A 19145-nucleotide genomic window follows, 5' to 3' on the forward strand; every position below is an offset into this window, starting at 1 on the left:
AGAAGAGATGCACTCTCACCGTCTGGGAATCTAGTGTATAGGGGCACTCTGCCCAGACCCTGACCTCCCAGAACGGACCTGCTGCGACACACGCAGACACAGACACAAATTCAAACATGCACTAAGGGAAGGCACATGTGTGACATTAAACCCCAGAGCCACTTGACTAGTGGAAGTGTCTATAGGAGTTAATGTTTTCCTTGGCTGCTTGGGGATGTGCCTCCTTTTCAATGCTTGGCTAGTCAGCTAAGGAAAGCTCTTTGAGGAAAAACTCCAGATTACTTTGTCCCAATTGGCACCCTATTCTTTATGTTGTGCACTACTTTTGACCAGGGCAAATACGCCCAGTCATCGGTCTCTGGTCATATGCAGTGTACTATAGGTAATAGGTTGCCGTTTGGTATACAGTCCAGAATTCTGCATCTGACTCTGAAACTGCAGTCCTGTGCATGACCTTGGTAGGTTGAGACTGGGCTCTTTGATTCCTAAACATGTTCTGTGTACAGTATGAAATTAGATTACTGCTTCTAGTGCAGTCTCTAAATTGGTCATCTCCCCTCAGCTCTGACTAACAGAGGGGTTACTGTGCTAAGTGGATGGGAGTTACGCAGGCAGACACACTGACACATAACTGCCTGCTGTGTGACATATTTTAACACAACTCCAGGAACCAGGAACGTTCCCTGACTTCCTGCCTATGCAAATGTTCCTTGTATAAGTCAGTCAGGGGCCAGGGCAGTTGTCCAATGAGGTGGTCAATTGGCATGCTATAGGGGCTTTAGTATAAGGGTTTAGGGAGAGATAGGAGACCTATAGGAACTGTTACGTGTAGGGCAGGAAAAGGAGGAGTTGGGGTTTTTACACGACCATGTACTGAAAAGAACAGGACACTGACAGAACCCCCCCCCCCCTCGCAAAGTGGCCTGGCCACATCACAAATGCTGCTGCAACAGATGGCTGTCAACTAACTGCCCCCACTCTCTTCCTATCCCCTCCCTCCAACACATCCTCCACTTCCCCAGCTGTCACTGCATGCATGGGCCCCCTAGTCAAGGGGATCTGATGCGCAAACTCCTCCGAGCTGGGGGCAGCTGTTGTGTAGTTAGGTGTGGGGTGGGATGGTGGACCCGACAGCCTATAGTCACTAGGCCCAACCCGAAGGTACACATTTATACACATACAGCTCTCAGGCCTGAGGGGGAGTGTCAAAAAGAGGTGCCAACTGAATGCACAATGAGTGGACAGTCAGCTAGCAGAGACACCAGCAGACTGCAACAGGATACAAGATAAACACTACCATGAATGGCAGAAAATCATTCACACGCTCCCGCTCTCTCTTTCTCTCTCGCTTCTCACCATCTCTCCTCTTCCACCTGGATGCCTACTGACTGGAACTTGGAGTGCTCCTCTGTCCCCCCAACCTCCTCTGGTCCATCCACCTGCAACCGTACACAGATTTTTGTTGTTGTTGTTGTATTTTTATATAAACTTAATTTTTTACAAAATTTATTTATATAAACTTTATTTTTTTTTCAACTTTATTTTTTATAATCTCTCCTGGACAGACTATGTAAACATAAAATGGTAGAATCGGACCAAATTACACAAGATTTTAGTTCGGGTTTTAACCGAGATAAGTCAATTAAGAACAGACCACAGGTCAGTGTAGTCATTGTTTGGTCAATACGGTCATAGGCATATCTGTGTCTGTTCTCTGACCTGTATCCCTATGGAGAGGCACTTCCGCAGGGTGTCTCTCTTGCTGTTGGTGGAGGCAATGTTGGTGGCGGTGATGGTGCTGTTGGTGACATGCTGGCTGGCTGGGCCGTGGACCTGGGCATTAGCTGCCTCGATGGCTGCCGTCAGGGCCTTTATAATAATAATAATAATAATAATAAAATAAACAATCAAATATGTTTAAAATATATTTATCTTTTTATTGATTTGAAAAAAACCCACAAAATGACACTGATAAAATCACAAATGTCAAAAACAGATTATTGACATACCGTTAAGTTTTATAATATTTTCAGAATACACAATATACTTTGTTATATGATATACCTTCATACTGTCGATGCTCTCTCTGGAGTTGGACAGGCCGGGCTGGGAGGTGCTGATGTGGGTCCGGGGGCCTGACCCCCCGTCCATGTAGGCGTCCTGGGCCGACTCGGTGCTGCTCTGGGCCGTGATGGAGATAAAGGGCTTGGGCGGGGTTGTGCGCGGCGGTACCGGCGGAGGCATCTTCTTGTATGTGGTGATGCATGATGACACTGCAGAGGGGGACAGGAGGTGGAAAACCTGGTTAGAAAAAGCTACACAATATACAGAGAGAACTACAAAATTATGGAGAAAATATATTGATGACACTGCAGCAGGGAAATGAGAAAAAGTGGTTAAAAATCTACAGAGGAAACTACAAAATTATGAAAACCAAAAAATATCAGTGCAGAGGGAATGTGGAGTAAAATGATTAGAAAAAAACGACACAAAAAGTCAGAGAACAAACATATATAAAAAATAGTTCTACCTTTTTTTGTTTTTGCAAGTACATTTTTGCAAGTACGTACAGTACAGTAGTAACCTCATCCCCAGGCTATTGCACACAGCACATTTAAGCCTGTGATATAAACTATTCAAAGTTGGCCTTTATTTTTTATTACCTTTATTTAACTAGGCAAGTCAGTTAAGAACACATTCTTATTTATTATGATGGCCTACCCCGGATGACACTGGGCCAATTGTGCGCCGCCCTATGGGACTCCCAATCATGGCCGGTTGTGATGCAGCCTGGATTTGGACCAGGTACTGAAGTGATGCCGCTTGCACTGAGATGCGAGGCGTTGAGGAGGGTTAGGGGGAAGGTGTTGTGGGAGATGATTGGTTGGTAGATTAAGCCGATTAAGCCAATGCCTATGCGCCCGGAATTTCTCCAGATCGTTTTGTAGTAGCTAAGGAAGTTAAGGAAGGCCATGTTTGGGCGGAAGCTTTTGGGCGGAAGTGCCTAGGAACGAGATTAAGTACAGTAGTGACTGAGTAGTTCACAGGGCGATTGGCTAGGCTTTGCTGTCAAATGAACAAGTACTGTAGAATCGAGATTAAGAGCATCTTCAACAAAGCTTAGTTAAACTACTAAAAAGTTGTCTGTTGGTCACTTCACTTGAACTACGGATCTAGTCTATTGTGGCTGAAACCTGCCATCCTGATCTCCTCTATTGCCTGACCTCCTTTACGTAATCATAACAGGCCAACTGCATGTGTGTGTGTGTGTGTGTGTGTGTGTGTGTGTGTGTGTGTGTGTGTGTGTGTGTGTGTGTGTGTGTGTGTGTGTGTGTGTGTGTGTGTGTGTGTGTGTGTGTGTGTGTGTGTGTGTGTGTGTGTGTGTGTGTGTGTGTGTGTGTGTGTGTGTGTCTATAAACAAAGACGTGTACTGAGTAATGAGGTAGGGTGTCACTGCAAACAAGCCCTAACACAAAGATCAATATTCAACCAAACAAGATCCACAAAATCACTCACACTCATACATACATCAGTTCTCTCTCTCTATCACTCTCTCTCTGTCAGTGAGTGCCATCTCCGATTACAGCGACAGGTTGGCAGTTGTGCAGGCCCTGGTCTCACAAGTGTGCAGGGAGTCCACACAGAGCACATCAAATGGCACCCTATTCCCTATACAGTGCAATACTTTCAACCAGGCCCTGGTCAAAATTGTGCACCTGGTCAAAAGTAGTGCACTAGGGGGGATAGGGTTCACACACAATATTTCCAAGGCACTAAACACAGAACATAACACCACTGAACATAGCAGCGTTATGTCTTTGATTTCTCCTCCACATGTCCCCATCAGAACTAGGTTATTGGCAGACTCCTGTCCCAGAAACTAGGACAGTGAGATCATTTCCTGGATCCCTTTAATCCCTGAAAAAGACAAACATCCTAAATCGTACGGTGGGAGCGGCATACAGTGCCCATTGTCTGCCAAACCCTGAGTGCGGCGCACGGAGTGTGTGTGTTCGTGAGTGAGTGCCGTGTCGAAAACCATTAGATAAATTGTTTATGTGGGCCCTCCCACTGCTCTTGACAGCTACATTACCGCAGCAAAGGTGAGAGGGTTGCCTGGCTGTCGGGCTGGCTACCTTAAAGCCTCCCGTCAAGACCCGATTGAATTCATCCTCAAAGGCAGCCATGAGTCTGTACAGTCAAGTTTTGACAAGTTCAGATAAGGATGCCTACATTAATAAGATTGTATTTTGATTAGATTATTGTAGCTAACAGGAAGAGGTGCCAAAGACTACGTTACCAGGTGTTAGCTAACGCTGTACTACTTGTTCAAGAAAATAAGTAGCACAATTTGTATATTAAGACAAATACATTGTATTTTTGTGCCATCCAGTTAAAGTTGTAACAGTGCAGCACAGCCTTAAGCCACCCAGTGAGAAAGCATCCTACACTCCAAAAAAAAAATGCTGGCTTAAAAACAACCCAATTTAGGTCAATATTGGACAGAACACACTTTATTTTGACCCAGCCACTTGAGTCACTTATGCTATTTTTTCAACTAATTGGTTTTTAACCAATCACATCAGATCCTTTTCAGAGCGGATCAAATTGGTCAGAAGACCAAATAGTGAAAATAATATTAGAATTTGGCTTCCTATGTGAAAGCAGCCTTAGCTGGGTTGTTGGGTTATTGATGCTGGGTAATCGAGCTACCAGGTCAGATCAGAAGACTGGAGGCGTGGCTTAGTAGGGGCGTGGCTTTCAAATAGTTATTTTTGGCCACCCATGAAAGTAAATGTCATTCTGGTTCATAATGTGTTCTATTGCCATCACATGTTTGTAGCTTTTACAAGATTATGAGTTCCTCAGGTGCCTTTGTATATCCTATTGTTGGGAGAGTTACCACTTAAAATAATATTACAATAAATGTTAATATTATAATTAATATACATATTATTATACATATTATTATACATATACATACACACATATTAATATATGTGAAAAAATATTGAAGGGACATTTGAATAAAATTTAAAACAATAAAGTGGTGACCATCCCAACATTGAAATATGCAAAGGCATTAAACCTTCAAAAGTATCAGTGATTAACCTTAACATGTGATCACAACAGAACAGAACTGGAATTACATTTACTCTCATGGGTGGCCAAAAATAACTATTTGAATGCCACACTCCTACTAATCTATGCCTCCAGTCTTCAAAGAAATCAACTCAACTAAGTAGGTCAAAATAACCCAATGTGTGTTCTGTCCACTATTTACCCAGTGCTGGGTTGTTTTTAACCCAGTTCTGATGTTTTGCAGATGTCTCTATGGGTCTATGATTGAAACACTGCTAATCTCTACAAAGGTCACTGAGTACAGACCAGTAAGTATAAGCACCCACCCACACTGTCTGTGTTCCAAATGGCACCATAATCCCTTTATAGAGCACTACTTTTGACCGGGGCCCATATGACCAGCTCATTGGGTTCTGGTCAAAAGTAGTGTGCTGTAAAGGGAATAGGCTGCCATTTGGGACACACAACTGACTGACACAGATAGAGAGAGAGGCGATGGTCTTGGCCTTGCCAGGCGAATAGGGAGCAGAGGTTCAGGGGATTGAATGTCAGTCTTTTTGAAGCTCTATCGCCTGCAGTCATTCACACACACACAGACACACACACAGCTAACCTTGTTGGGATACACAATTCAGTCCCATTCAAAATCCTATTTTCCCTAACCCGTACCCTAACCTTAAACCTAACCCCAAAACCTAACCCTAACTCCTAACCCTAACTCTTAACCCTAACTCTAGCTCCTAACCCTAACCCTTAACGTAATTATAACCCTAACACTAATTATAACCTTAACCCTGAAATTCCCTAGAAATAGTATCTGACCTTGTGGGGACTAACAAAATGCCCCCAATTGGTCAAATTTTGGTTTGCTTACTATTGTGGGGAACAGAAGTCCATACCCCCCCCCCACACATACACTGTGAAGAAGGCTTTAAAGAACATTGCGTTTTCCATGTTTCTCCAGTAAGAGGGATATGAAACTGGAGACAACGCCATGCCCCTCCTATCTGTCACTGCTCTGCTGTGGCCAGACAGAGAGGAGGTGAGGACTGGGCTGTGTATGCTGAGACAGGTTAAGTAAACACGCTAAAGAAGCTTGAACATGCCCCCCTCCACACACACACACACACACACACACACACACACACACACACACACACACACACACACACACACACACACACACACACACACACACACACACACACACACACACACACACACACACACACACACACACACACACACACACACGGCTGTTGACACAGTGCAGCCAAACATTTCAATCTGCCATGACCACCTCAAGGCACACTGCAGACTTCCTGGCCTGCGACTTATATGCCTGCCATCCATCTGAAACTATTGTTGTGTGTGTGTGTGTGTGTGTGTGTGTGTGTGTGTGTGTGTGTGTGTGTGTGTGTGTGTGTGTGTGTGTGTGTGTGTGTGTGTGTGTGTGTGTGTGTGTGTGTGTGTGTGTGCTTAGCAACTTAATGAACACAGTGAACTTCATACATCCCTCACAGAGACTAAACCAAGAGCTTCCAGATCTGAGTATCCCAATCCCGCCACTTGATCTCCAAGATTCCCAGTTCAATTTGGCTGTCCATATGACACAATGCCGTTCCAGTGATGCGAGGGTAAATTACAGAACAAACGCAATGATAAATTATGACACAGAGGCCTCTCAGGGGTGTGTGCTTAGTTCCCTCCTTTACTCCCTGTTCACCCACAACTGTGTGGCCATGAATGGCTAGAACACCATCAGCAGGTTTGCTGATGATACGGCAGTGGCTGGCCTGATCACCGGCGATGAGTCAGTCTACAGTGAGGAAGTCCTAGACTTAGCAGTGTGGTGCCAGGACAACATCCTCTCCCTTAATGTCAGTAAGACCAAGGAGCTGGTCGTGGACTATAGGAGAAAGAGGGGAGAGCACCCCCCATCCACATCAACAGGGCTGTTGTGGAGTGGGTTGAAAGCTTCAAGTTCCTTGGTGTCCAGATCACTAAGGACTTAACATGGTCCACACACCCGCACAGTTGTGAAGAGGGCAAGGCAGTGCTTCTTCTCCTAAGGAGGCTGAACAGATTAGGCATGGGCCCTCGGATCCTCAAAAGTTCTACAGCTGCACCATCGAGTGCATATTGACTGACTGCATCACCGCTTGGTATGGGAAATGCTCCACCCTTGACTTGCACCCTCCGTGGCACCGAAGCTATCCCTGAGGCCCACCCCCCGGCCTACTCAGCTGTTCACCCGAACCCCACTCATACACGGCTAGAGCCCAATACTCCACCGGATCCTTGCTGTAAACTCTGGACCTTGGCACCGGATCACCGCTGCAACCAATTGGCTGTAGTGGCTAACGCCACTGCCACGAAGCTAGCACCAGTTAGCCGTGAGCCAGGCACATCTCCCGGCTAGCAAACAAAATTCTGCAATACCTCTTTCGCCATCTGGCTTGGATTCTCTGTCGACGCGGCGCCCCGCAAATACTCCGCTGTGCCTTCCACCGGCCTCAGTCTGAGCAGACACCCCTACCACCCCCGGGCTACTAACTTTAAACGCTGTGTCGCCCGCGTGCTAGCGTAGTGGCGGCTTCACTGTTCCACCTACTGCTGCCCCCTGGACACTATGATCACTTGGCTACATAGCTGATGCCTGCTGGACTGTCCATTAATCACAGTACTCCATTCTATTTATTTATGTTTTATCTGTCGGCCCCAGCCGCGAACTCAGGCTCTGTGTGTAGTTAATCCGACCCTCTCTGCCTAGTCATCGCCATTTTACCTGCTGTTGTTGTGTTAGCTGACTAGCTGTTATTGTCTTACCTGTTGTTTTAGCTAGCTCTCCCAATCAAGACCTGCAATTACTTTATGCCTTGCTGTATGCCTCTCTCAAATATCAATATGCCTTGTATACTGTTGTTCAGGTTAGTCATCATTGTTTTAGTTTACAATGGAGCCCCAAGTTCCACTCCTCATACCTCTGATACCTCCTTTGTCCCACCCCCCACACATGCGGTGAACTCACCAATTGTAACCAGCATGTCCTGAGATACAACCTCTCTTATCATCACCCAGTGCCTGGGCTTACCTCCGCTGTACCCACACCCCACCATACCCCTGTCTGCACATTATGCCCTGAATATATTCTACCACGCCCATAAATCTGCTCCTTTTATTCCTTGTCCCCAACGCTCTAGGCGACTAGTTTTGATAGCCTTCAGCCGCACCCTCATCCTACTCCTTCTCTGTTCCTCGGATGATGTGGAGGTAAACCCAGGCCCTGCATGTCCCCAGGCACCCTCATTTGTTGACTTCTGTGATTGAAAAATCCTTGGTTTCATGCATGTCAACATCAGAAGCCTCCTCCCTAAGTTTGTTTTACTCACTGCTTTAGCACACTCTGCCCACCCTGATGTCCTTGCAGTGTCTGAATCCTGGCTTAGGAAGGCCACCAAAAATTCTGAGATTTCCATACCCAACTATAACACTTTCCGTCAAGATAGAACTGCCAAAGGGGAAGGAGTTGCAATCTACTGCAGAGATAGCCTGCAAAGTTCTGTCATACTTTACAGGTCTATACCCAAACAGTTCAAACTTCTAATTTTAAAAATGAATCTCTCCAGACATAAGTCTCTCACTGTTGCCGCCTGCTACCGACCCCCCTCAATTCCCAGCTGTGCTCTGGACACCATCTGTGAATTGATCGCCCCCCATCTAGCTTCAGAGTTTGTTCTGTTAGGTGACCTAAACTGGGATATGCTTAACACCCCGGCAGTCCTACAATCTAAGCTAGATGCCCTCAATCTCACACAAATCATCAAGGAACCCACCAAGAACAACCCTAAATCTGTAAACATGGGCCCCCTAATAGACATTATCCTGACCAACTTGCCCTCCAAATACACCTCTGCTGTCTTCAATCATGATCTCAGCGATTACTGCCTCATTGCCTGTATCCGCTATGGGTCCGGGGTCAAACGACCACCCCTCATCACTGTCAAATGCTCCCTAAAACACTTCTGCGAGCAGGCCTTTCTAATCGACCTGGCCCGGGTATCCTGGAAGGATATTGACCTCATCCCGTCAGTTGAGGATGCCTGGTCATTCCTTAAAAGTAACTTCCTCAACATCTTAGACAAGCATGCTCTGTTAAAAAAATGCAGAACTAAGAACAGATATAGCCCTTGGTTCACTCCAGACCTGACTGCCCTTGCAATAGCATCGAATAGTCCCTGCGATATACAACTGTTCAGGGAAGTCAGGAACCAATACACGCAGTCAGTCAGGAAAGCAAAGGACAGCTTTTTCAAGCAGAAATTTGCATCCTGTAGCTCTAACTCCAAAAAGTTCTGGGACACTGTAAAGTCCATGGAGAACAAGAGCACGTTCTCCCAGCTGCCCACTGCACTGAGGCTAGGTAACACGGTCACCACCGATAAATCAATGATAATCGAAAACTTCAACAAGCATTCCTCAACAGCTGGCAATGCCTTCCTCCTGGCTACTCCAACCTTGGCGAACAGCTCTGCCCCCCCCCCTCCGCAGCTACTCGACCAAGCCTCCCTAGCTTCTCCTTTACCCAAATCCAGATAGCAGATGTTCTGAAAGAGCTGCAAAACCTGGACCCGTACAAATCAGCTGGGCTTGACAATCTGGACCCTCTATTTCTGAAACTATCCGCCGCCATTGTCGCAACCCCTATTACCAGCCTGTTCAACCGCTCTTTCATATCGTCTGAGATCCCCAAGGATTGGAAAGCTGCCGCAGTCATCCCCCTCTTCAAAGGGGGAGACACCCTGGACCCAAACTGTTATAGACCTATATCCATCCTGTCCTGCCTATCTAAGGTCTTCGAAAGCCAAGTCAACAAACAGGTCACTGACCATTTCGAATCCTACCGTACCGGTTTCCGAGCCGGTCACAGGTGCACCTCAGCCACGCTCAAGGTACTAAACGATATCATAACTGCCATCAATAAAAGACAGTACTGTGCAGCAGTCTTCATCGACCTGGGCAAGGCTTTCGACTCTGTCAATCACCATATTCTTATCGGCAGACTCGGTAGCCTCGGTTTTTCTAATGACTGCCTTGCCTGGTTCACCATCTACTTTGCAGACACAGTTCAGTGTGTCAAATCGGAGGGCATGTTGTCCGGTCCTCTGGCAGTCTCTATGGGGGTACAACAGGGTTCAATTCTCGGGCCGACTCTTTTCTCTGTATATATCAATGATGTTGCTCTTGCTGCGGGCGATTCCCTGATCCACCTCTACGCAGACGACACCATTCTGTATACTTCTAGCCCTTCCTTGGACACTGTGCTATCTAACCTCCAAACGAGCTTCAATGCCATACAACACTCCTTTTGTGGCCTCCAAATGCATGCTTTTCAACCATTCGCTGCCTGCACCCGCACACGCCCGACGAGCATCGCCACCCTGGATGGTTCCGACCTAGAATATGTGGACATCTATAAGTACCTAGGTGTCTGGCTAGACTGCAAACTCTCCTTCGAGACTCATATCAAACATCTCCAATCCAAAATCAAATCTATTTCGGAATCAAACCTTCCTTCACTCACGCAGCCTATCTTACCCTAGTAAAACTGACTATCCTACCGATCCTCGACTTCGGCGATGTCATCTACAAAATAGCTTCCAATACTCTACTCAGCAAACTGGATGCAGTTTATCACAGTGCCATCCGTTTTGTTACTAAAGCACTTTATACCACCCACCACTGCGACCTATATGCTCTAGTCGGCTGACCCTCGCTATATGTTCATCGCCAGACCCACTGGCTCCAGGTCATCTACAAGTCTATGCTAGGTAAAGCTCCACCTTATCTCAGTTCACTCGTCACGATGGAAACACCCACCCGTAGCACGCGCTCCAGCAGGTGTATCTCACTGATCATCCCTAAAGCCAAAACCCGATTTGGCCGCCTTTCCTTCCAGTTCTCTGCTGCCTGGGCTATACTCGGCCTTGTCTCAGGATTGTAAGTTGATAGTTGAAGATATCCATCTAGTGGTGTGGGGGCTGTGCTTTGGCAAAGTGGGTGGGGTTATAATCCTTCCTGTTTGGCCCTGTCCGGGGGTGTCCTCAGATGGGGCCACAGTGTCTCCTCACCCCTCCTGTCTCAGCCTCCAGTATTTATGCTGCAGTAGTTTATGTGCCGGGGGGCTAGGGTCAGTTTGTTATATCTGGAGTACTTCTCCTGTCCTATTCGGTGTCCTGTGTGAATTTAAGAGTGCTCTCTCTAATTCTCTCTTTCTCTCTCTCGGAGGACCTGAGCCCTAGGACCATGCCTCAGGACTACCTGACATGATGACTCCTTGCTGTCCCCAGTCCACCTGGCCGTGCTGCTGCTCCAGTTTCAACTGTTCTGCCTTATTATTATTCGACCATGCTGGTCATTTATGAACATTTGAACATCTTGGCAATGTTCTGTTATAATCTCCACCCTGCACAGCCAAAAGAGGACTGGCCACCCCACATAGCCTGGTTCCTCTCTAGGTTTGTTCCTAGGTTTTGGCCTTTCTAGAGAGTTTTTCCTAGCCACCGTGCTTCTACATCTGCATTGCTAAATGTTTGGGGTTTTAGGCTGGGTTTCTGTACAGCTCTTTGAGATATCAGCAGATGTACAAAGGGCTATATAAACACATTTGATTAGATTTTTGCGACTGGAACGCATTGCAAAAATCTCCCTCACCAACTTTAAACATCTGCTATCTGAGCAGCTAACCGATCGCTGCAGCTGTACATAGTCCATCGGTATACAGCCCACCCAATTTACCTACCTCAGCCCCATACGGTTTTTATTTGATTTACTTTTCTGCTCTTTTGCACACCAGTATCTCTACCTGCACATGTTCATCTGATCATTTATCACTCCAGTGTTACTCTGCTAAATTGTAATTATTCACTCCTATGGTCTATTTATTGCCTACCTCCTCATGCCGTTTGCACACAATGTATAGAGATACTTTTTTCCCCTACTATGTTATTGACTTGTTTATTGTTTACCCCATGTGTAACTCTGTGTTGTCTGTTCACACTGCTATGCTTTATCTTGGCCAGGTCGCAGTTGCAAATGAGAACTTGTTCTCAACTAGCCTACCTGGTTAAATAAAGGTGAAATAAAAAATAAAAACATCACTGGGGCTGAGCTCCCTGCCATCTAGGACCTCCATATCAGGCGGTGTCAGAGCAAGGGCCGGAAAATTGCCAAAGACTCCAGCCACCCAAGCCATAGACTGTTCTCTCTGCTACCGTCCAGTAAACAGTACTAGAGCATCGACTCTCGGTCCAACAGGCTCCGAAACAGCTTCTACCTCCAAGCCATAAGACTGCTAATCAGCTAGACTGCTAAATAGTCAATTAATGGTATCCAAACTATCTGCACTGACTCTACACACATTGTAGACTCTATATACATACTCACTCACACACACACACTACATTGACACTCCCACACACAGACACACTTTTACACTCGTCATTTGCTGCTGTTACATTCTTTATTTTACTCTTATTATTTAACATTTTTATTATAAAAGTTTTTTTCTACCTCTTTTTTCGTGATATCCAATTGGTAGTTACAGTCTTGTCCCATTGCTGCAACTCCCGTACGGACTTGGGAGAGGAAAAGGTCAAGAGCCATGCGTCCTCCGAAACACAAACCTCCCAAACAGCACTGCTTCTCGACACACTGCTCTCTTAATCCAGCCGCACCGATGTGTCGGAGGAAATACCATCCAAATGGCGACCGTGTCAGCGTGCACTGCGCCCGTCCCAAGACAGGAGTCGCTAGAGCACGATGGGACAAGGACATCCCGACCGGACAAACCTTCCTCTACCCGGATGACGCTGGGCCAATTGTCTGCCGCCTCATGGGTCTCCCTGTCGCTGCCGGCTGCGACACTGCCCAGGATCAAACCTGGATCTGTAGTAACGCCTCAAGAACTGCGATGCAGTGCCTTAGACCGCTGCACCACTCGGGAGAGCCCTTACTCTTATTATTATTATGTTTCCTGATGCCTAGTCACTTTACTCTGCCTCCATGTACATATATACCTCAAATACATTGTACCTTTGCACATTGATATGGTACTAGTACTTGTAGTCCCTGTATATTCTTGTGTATTTTATTGTGTTACTATTTTCCTATTTTATTTTATGCATTGTTGGGAAGGGCTGTAAGGAACGAGATGAGGTAGAGGTGGTCATCTCAAGCACACCCACACCAGACAGTTTCAAGGATGCAGTTTGTCTGAAGGAATGCTGTGGGGGGAATGTGACTCTGGATTCCTCAGCTCCATTAGGAGGGAATGTGTTCCCGCTTTAAATGAAGAGCAGCTTATAAAGGCTTCATAAAGCCTCAATAAAGCCTTCATAAGCACTACATACATGTGTTGCAAATCATCTATAACCGTATCCATAGTGTCAAATGGTGTATATTATATTACTCCAAATTAAAACAATTCTAGGATGGCCCAAACTCTTTCGCTCTTGGGTGCATAGGCAACATTGGACCTGACCTCAACTTTCCCCCAAATGCTGTGCTGCAGGATGACAAAGTCAGGCATAGCAAAAAACATTGGTATGGCCCTTTAAAAATAGTTTTTTATTTTTTGCCTAATTCCGTTATATTTCTTTGGGTATTTCTTTATGTTTTTTCTTTTCCAGGTTTCTGATTTCTCCCATTTCGTATGGTTTTCGCTATAAAAAGCACAAATTGTTTATAGCAAAAAATAGCAAAAGCTTGGATGTTCTATGGTCACAACAATTTTTAAACCCCATCAGGGTTTAATTTGATATCTGGGAAAAAATCTAAGATATTTACATTTTGAGTGGTTACCCTTTAATTGAAGTGCACATGCACCTAGCACTGTTTGGTTAGCAGTGTTTCTTTTGCACAAATGTGATGGAGTTCGCAAATCAAATACCCACTGGACAGCTTTAAACGGGTAAGTTAACTAATTTATATGACCATAAATAAAAGTTGTGTTTAGCTAGATTACATGCAGTGCTTGATCAGCACCTAAAATGTTCTCCTGCTTGAGCTCCTGTTCCTCTTATAGAATATTAGCTCAAAAGTAATGTGAAGCTCTTGCACCTAAATATAAACAATACCTACACCCAAAATGATTACCGGCACCTATTGCAGTCCAAGTCAAGCACTGATTACATGGCTACCTCAATTGTTATTTCAAATCATTTTGGGGACTTCACATCAACTGCTAACACATGTCAGATACAGTGGTTCCTCCTTTAAAAGTTGCGTCATACTGCAGAATTTTTAGCATTAACTTAATGCCAGTTAGTGCTAGTTTGATCACCAGAGGGCATCTTTGAGAAGTATTTGATCATCAATCAATATTGAATTGGCATTACTATAAAATGTAAACTTTTTTGTAAGAACATAGTATATGGGATTCATTTTGAGAAATGTAGCTTAATTAATTTGATTAATATTATGGTGTTTCTATTCCAATAAAATTTTTAAACAAAACCCTCAGGCTTTCGGTTAGAATGGAAAATATGGTGCTGTACAACATGACGGCCGGGAGTTGACTACACCACTAAGAGCATAAGAGGATTGGAGGATCTAAATTAATATCTAAGGGGAGTTTTTTGTTAGGGCAAATCTGATCTGTGAGAATATCTAAGGGGGTTTATATAATTCTAAATTCATTAATAATAATTATAATAATTTCCGCTTTGTTTAAAAAAATAACAATATTTTGGAAATGATTTTGTTTTCATTTAACCTAGAGTGAGCGAGAACAAGGCCATTCTTGAACATGGGGTGAGACATTCTCACTAATTAGTAAATAAAGCCAGTTTGTTATTTAGAATGATTTATTCTTGTTTCTAGAGGGAGAGAAACCAAAAACCGCCTCGTGGGTCTCACGGTCGCGGCCTGCACGGGTATCGAACCAGCATCTGTAGCAACGCAGTTTGCACTGCAATGCAGTGTCTTAGACCCCTGCGCCACTTCTTTAGGAAAATATGGCGCTGTACAATGTGACGGTCGGAAGTAGGCTACAGTACTAAGAGCATAACATTTCCACACCCTAATTGTAGTGTAACCAATACCAAATGGAGAATCATTGAAAATAACATTCTCATTGATTTATCACGACCAGTCTCAGAGTAGCGTGAAACGATGCTGAAATGGTTATTGCTTCAAATCCTATTGCTTCTAACTTCAATATGCTTTTTAAATAAATAAGACCTACACCACTTTTAACAGCACATTACTCAACACTAGTGAGACTAATTTTGCCTACGGTAGGCTGTCAGTATATCTAAAAATATTTTTGTCAATGACGTGACTCTCCGACAATAATTACATTTAGAGGATTGGAGGATTCTAAATTAATATCTAAGGGGCATTTTTCATTAGGGTAAATCTGATCTGTGAGAATGTCTAAGGGGATTTTATATAATTCTAAATGATGTAATAATAATAATTGCTTTGTTTAAAAATTAACTATATTTTGTAGATTATTTTGTTTTCATTTAACCTAGAGTGAGTGAGAAAAAGGCCATTCTTGATTGAACATGGGGTGAGACATTCTCACTAATTTGTAAATAAAGCCAGTTTGTTATTTAGAATAATTTATTTCTGTTTTTAGAAAGAGAGAAACCAAAAGCCGCCTCATGGGTCCCACGGTGGTGACCGGCACAGGTATTGAACCAGCATATGTAGTTTGCAAAGAAATGCAGGGGAGTAGTAAACATGGTAAAGTGCCTAATTCCTTACATAAGGGAGAGCAGGCCATGTCCAGACTTTCTCAGTGACCTCAGGTACTCATTAACTCTGTCTTTACTGCTTTTTTGGGTTGCATCAGTCATGGACAGAAACTTCAGAGACAGTATTAACGATGAACACCCGGAGGATCACTGGTAAGCCACATTTGCCTTGGGATCCATCCCAGTTAGTATTCTGTGTCCACCCGTGGTATCTCTCTTCAGTTACACATCCTTGGAATAGCAGAACAGCATGATGGTCAGGACGGCCCTTGCTGTGCCTGGTGAGCAGTTGGTCAAGTTCTGTTGTCAGAAGAGGAATGGAAATGTCAGGGTGAACCGACGACCCGATGAACCCGCCAGAGCTCACAGGTGTGCCTGGCATGGATTGTGACGCCATCTCCTTCCTCGTCCTCTTCAACGAGTCATTCTCCCCTGGCCGTGGAGCTGGGTGGAAGTGCAACTAAAACGTAGTTTAAATAAACATCTGCATTTTGAATGCCTTTTTTCTCGTTATTTTATTAACAAAAGCATGAAGATGTTGATGAAGACATACTGTACTGCTGTTTTGAGTTAGAAATGTAACACTTTAGAGTACTTAAGCATTGAATACATTGCAAGTAGAGGGATGTTCACATATACAATAGCTGGGGTATAAAGAGTCTATTGTCCTGCTAATACTGTAGGGCCACACCTGCTACAGTGCACTTGTGAAAAACAAGTGTTTGAAAACCTGTTTTCAAAATGACACCAGCTGTCCATCTCTACTGTAAATAAAAACACAGCCTCTTGTTTACCTTCTTTAATGTAACCACAATGTCACAAATAATTTATATCTATCTTTCTAATTACTTTTAGATTTTGTGATTTACAAATGTTCACTTTTCATGTCATTTTTCGTTAAATCCAGTTCAAATTTAAGTGTAACTTTTGACTGACGCCTTTAGTGAGAGGTCTAATGCTTTAACACTTAATATCTGCCCTCCAAATTAATATCTAAGGGGCATTGTTGAAGCAATTATTACTTACATTGTTTTAGTTTGAACATGCAGACAGGTACTAAGAACAGAGGGAACGTTTCCCTAGTCAGCATTTCCATAGTCAGTGGAAAAGGCTAGAGAACTGCAAGGCAAGCCGGTTGTGCGCCACTCGGGAACCATGACCAATATATACAGGCCTGCTAGAAATGTTGTTTGCAGAATTCACAGCCTGCTATGCTTGTGAAAAACAGGGTTAATAAAATATCTGTGAGGATATTTAAGGGGATTGTATATCATTCTAAATTAATTAATAATAATAATAATAGCTTTGTTTTAAAAATAACTATATTTTGGAGATTATTTCATTTTCAAATACGTAAAGTGAGTGAGAAAATAGCCATTCTTGAACATGGGGTGAGACATTGTAAGCTAATTTGTAAATAAAGTTTGTTATTTGGAATTATTATTATTTATTCTGTTTTTAGAGGGAGAGAAATCAAAAGCCTATTTTTAGAGACACAGTAGCGCCTTGGGATCCAAAACCATAATCAGTGCTCTAACTCCCCCTTGCGCTGGTCTGTAGCAATGAAGTAGTGACGCAGGGTACCGTACTAAATCACAAATGACTTCTAAATCCAGCAGCATAATCACAAAACTTTAAGTTGAGCAACCACTGTAGATAGCTAGCTAACGTTAGCAGCATAAGCTGCCAATATGACATTTTGCTAGCTAGCCAGCAGGCTCAGCTAACAAAAAAGAGAACTAGGTTGTATCTAGCTATAGCTAATAATCTGTCATCTTCTATTACAGAAAATATTTGTGCTGGACAATCAGGTTCTGATTATATTGAAGGTGAATTTAGCTCAGAAACCAGTTAGCTAGCTAGGTCCAGGCCTAATTGTTTTGTATTGTATTGGTTGTTATTAAATCGTTTTTTATATGTTAGATAGATAGCCAAGAAAGGAACTGAAACCCAAGCTGTCCCCGCAAATCCTGGGATTAAAACACCTTCCTCTGCAACTGGATCCTGGACTTCCTGATTGGCCGCCCCCAGGTGTTAATGGTAGGTAACAACACATACGCCACACTGATCCTCAACACGGGGGTCTCTCGGGGGTGCATGCTCAGTCCCCTCTTGTACTCCGTTCACTCATGACTGCACGGCCAAGCATGACTCCAACACCATAAATTTGCTGATGACACAACAGTGGTAGGCCTGATCACCGACAATGACAAGACAGCCTATAGGGAGGAGGACAGAGACCTGACCGTGCTGTGCATGGACAACAACCTTTCCCTCAAGGTGATCAAGACAAAGGAGATGATTGTGGACTACAGGAAATGGAGCACTGACCACGCCCCCATTCTCATCGACTGGGCTGTAGTGGAGCAGGTTGAAAGCTTCAAGTTCCTTGGCAAACTATAAATGGTCCAAGCACACCAAGACAGTTGTGAAGAGGGCACAACAAAACAAAAAGAGGGTAGTGTATACGGCCCAGTACATCACTGAGACCAAGCTTCCTTCCATCTATACCAGGCGGTGTAAGAGGAAGGCCCTAAACATTGTCAAAGACTCCAGCTACCCTAGTCAAAGACTGTTCTCTCTGCTACCGCACGGCAAACGGTACTGGAGCGCCAAGTCTAAGAGGCTTCTATGCATCTTCTACCCCCAAACCATTAGACTCCTGAACATCTTATTAAATGGCTACACAGACTATTTGCATTGCCCCCCTCTCTTTTACGCTGCCGCTACTCTCTGTATCTACGTATAGCCACTTTAATAACTACATCTACCTACATGTACATACATCTACCTACATGTACATATTACTTCAATTATCTCGACTAACCGGTGCCCCCACACATTGACTCTGTATCGGTACCCCCTGTATTTATCCTCGTTATTGTTATTTTTATTATTTGTTCATTTTATTTCTTATTTTATTGTCACGCCTTGGTCTTAGTATTTTGTGTTTTCTTTAATTATTTGGTCAGGCCAGGGTGTGACATGGGTTTATGTTGTTGTATTTCGTATTGGGGTTTTTGTATTATTGGGATTACGGCTGAGTAGGGGTGTTGTATAGGCTTGGCTGCCTGAGGCGGTTCTCAGAGTCAGGTGATTCTCGTGGTCTCTGATTGGGAACCGTATTTAGGTAGCCTGTGTTTCGCTTTGGATTTTGTGGGTGATTGTTCCTGCCTCTGTGTAGTTTCACCAGATAGGCTGTAATAGGTTTCACATTCCGTTTGTTATTTTGTATCGTTATTTCATGTGTCGCTTTTTCCAATAAAGTCATGAGTTACCACTACGCTGCATTTCGGTCCG

At 44.1% G+C, this 19145-nt stretch overlaps 1 protein-coding gene across 3 annotated transcripts in view; it reads right to left on the bottom strand.

Annotated features, from left to right (window-relative positions):
- Positions 1-19145, bottom strand: part of LOC124039812 (disks large-associated protein 1-like) — a 79078-nt gene that overhangs the window by 20599 nt on the left and 39334 nt on the right. For all 3 annotated transcript variants that reach the window (XM_046356223.1, XM_046356222.1, XM_046356224.1), the window contains exons 2-4: positions 2065-2273; positions 1720-1869; positions 1357-1439 (exon numbers count right to left, since the gene is read on the bottom strand). In XM_046356223.1, the coding sequence (XP_046212179.1) occupies positions 1357-1439; positions 1720-1869; positions 2065-2273 (442 nt within the window). The remainder of the gene's footprint in view (positions 1-1356; positions 1440-1719; positions 1870-2064; positions 2274-19145) is intronic.

The sequence above is a fragment of the Oncorhynchus gorbuscha genome, linkage group LG07 (assembly GCF_021184085.1).
Source record: "Oncorhynchus gorbuscha isolate QuinsamMale2020 ecotype Even-year linkage group LG07, OgorEven_v1.0, whole genome shotgun sequence".
Lineage (NCBI taxonomy): Eukaryota > Metazoa > Chordata > Actinopteri > Salmoniformes > Salmonidae > Oncorhynchus > Oncorhynchus gorbuscha.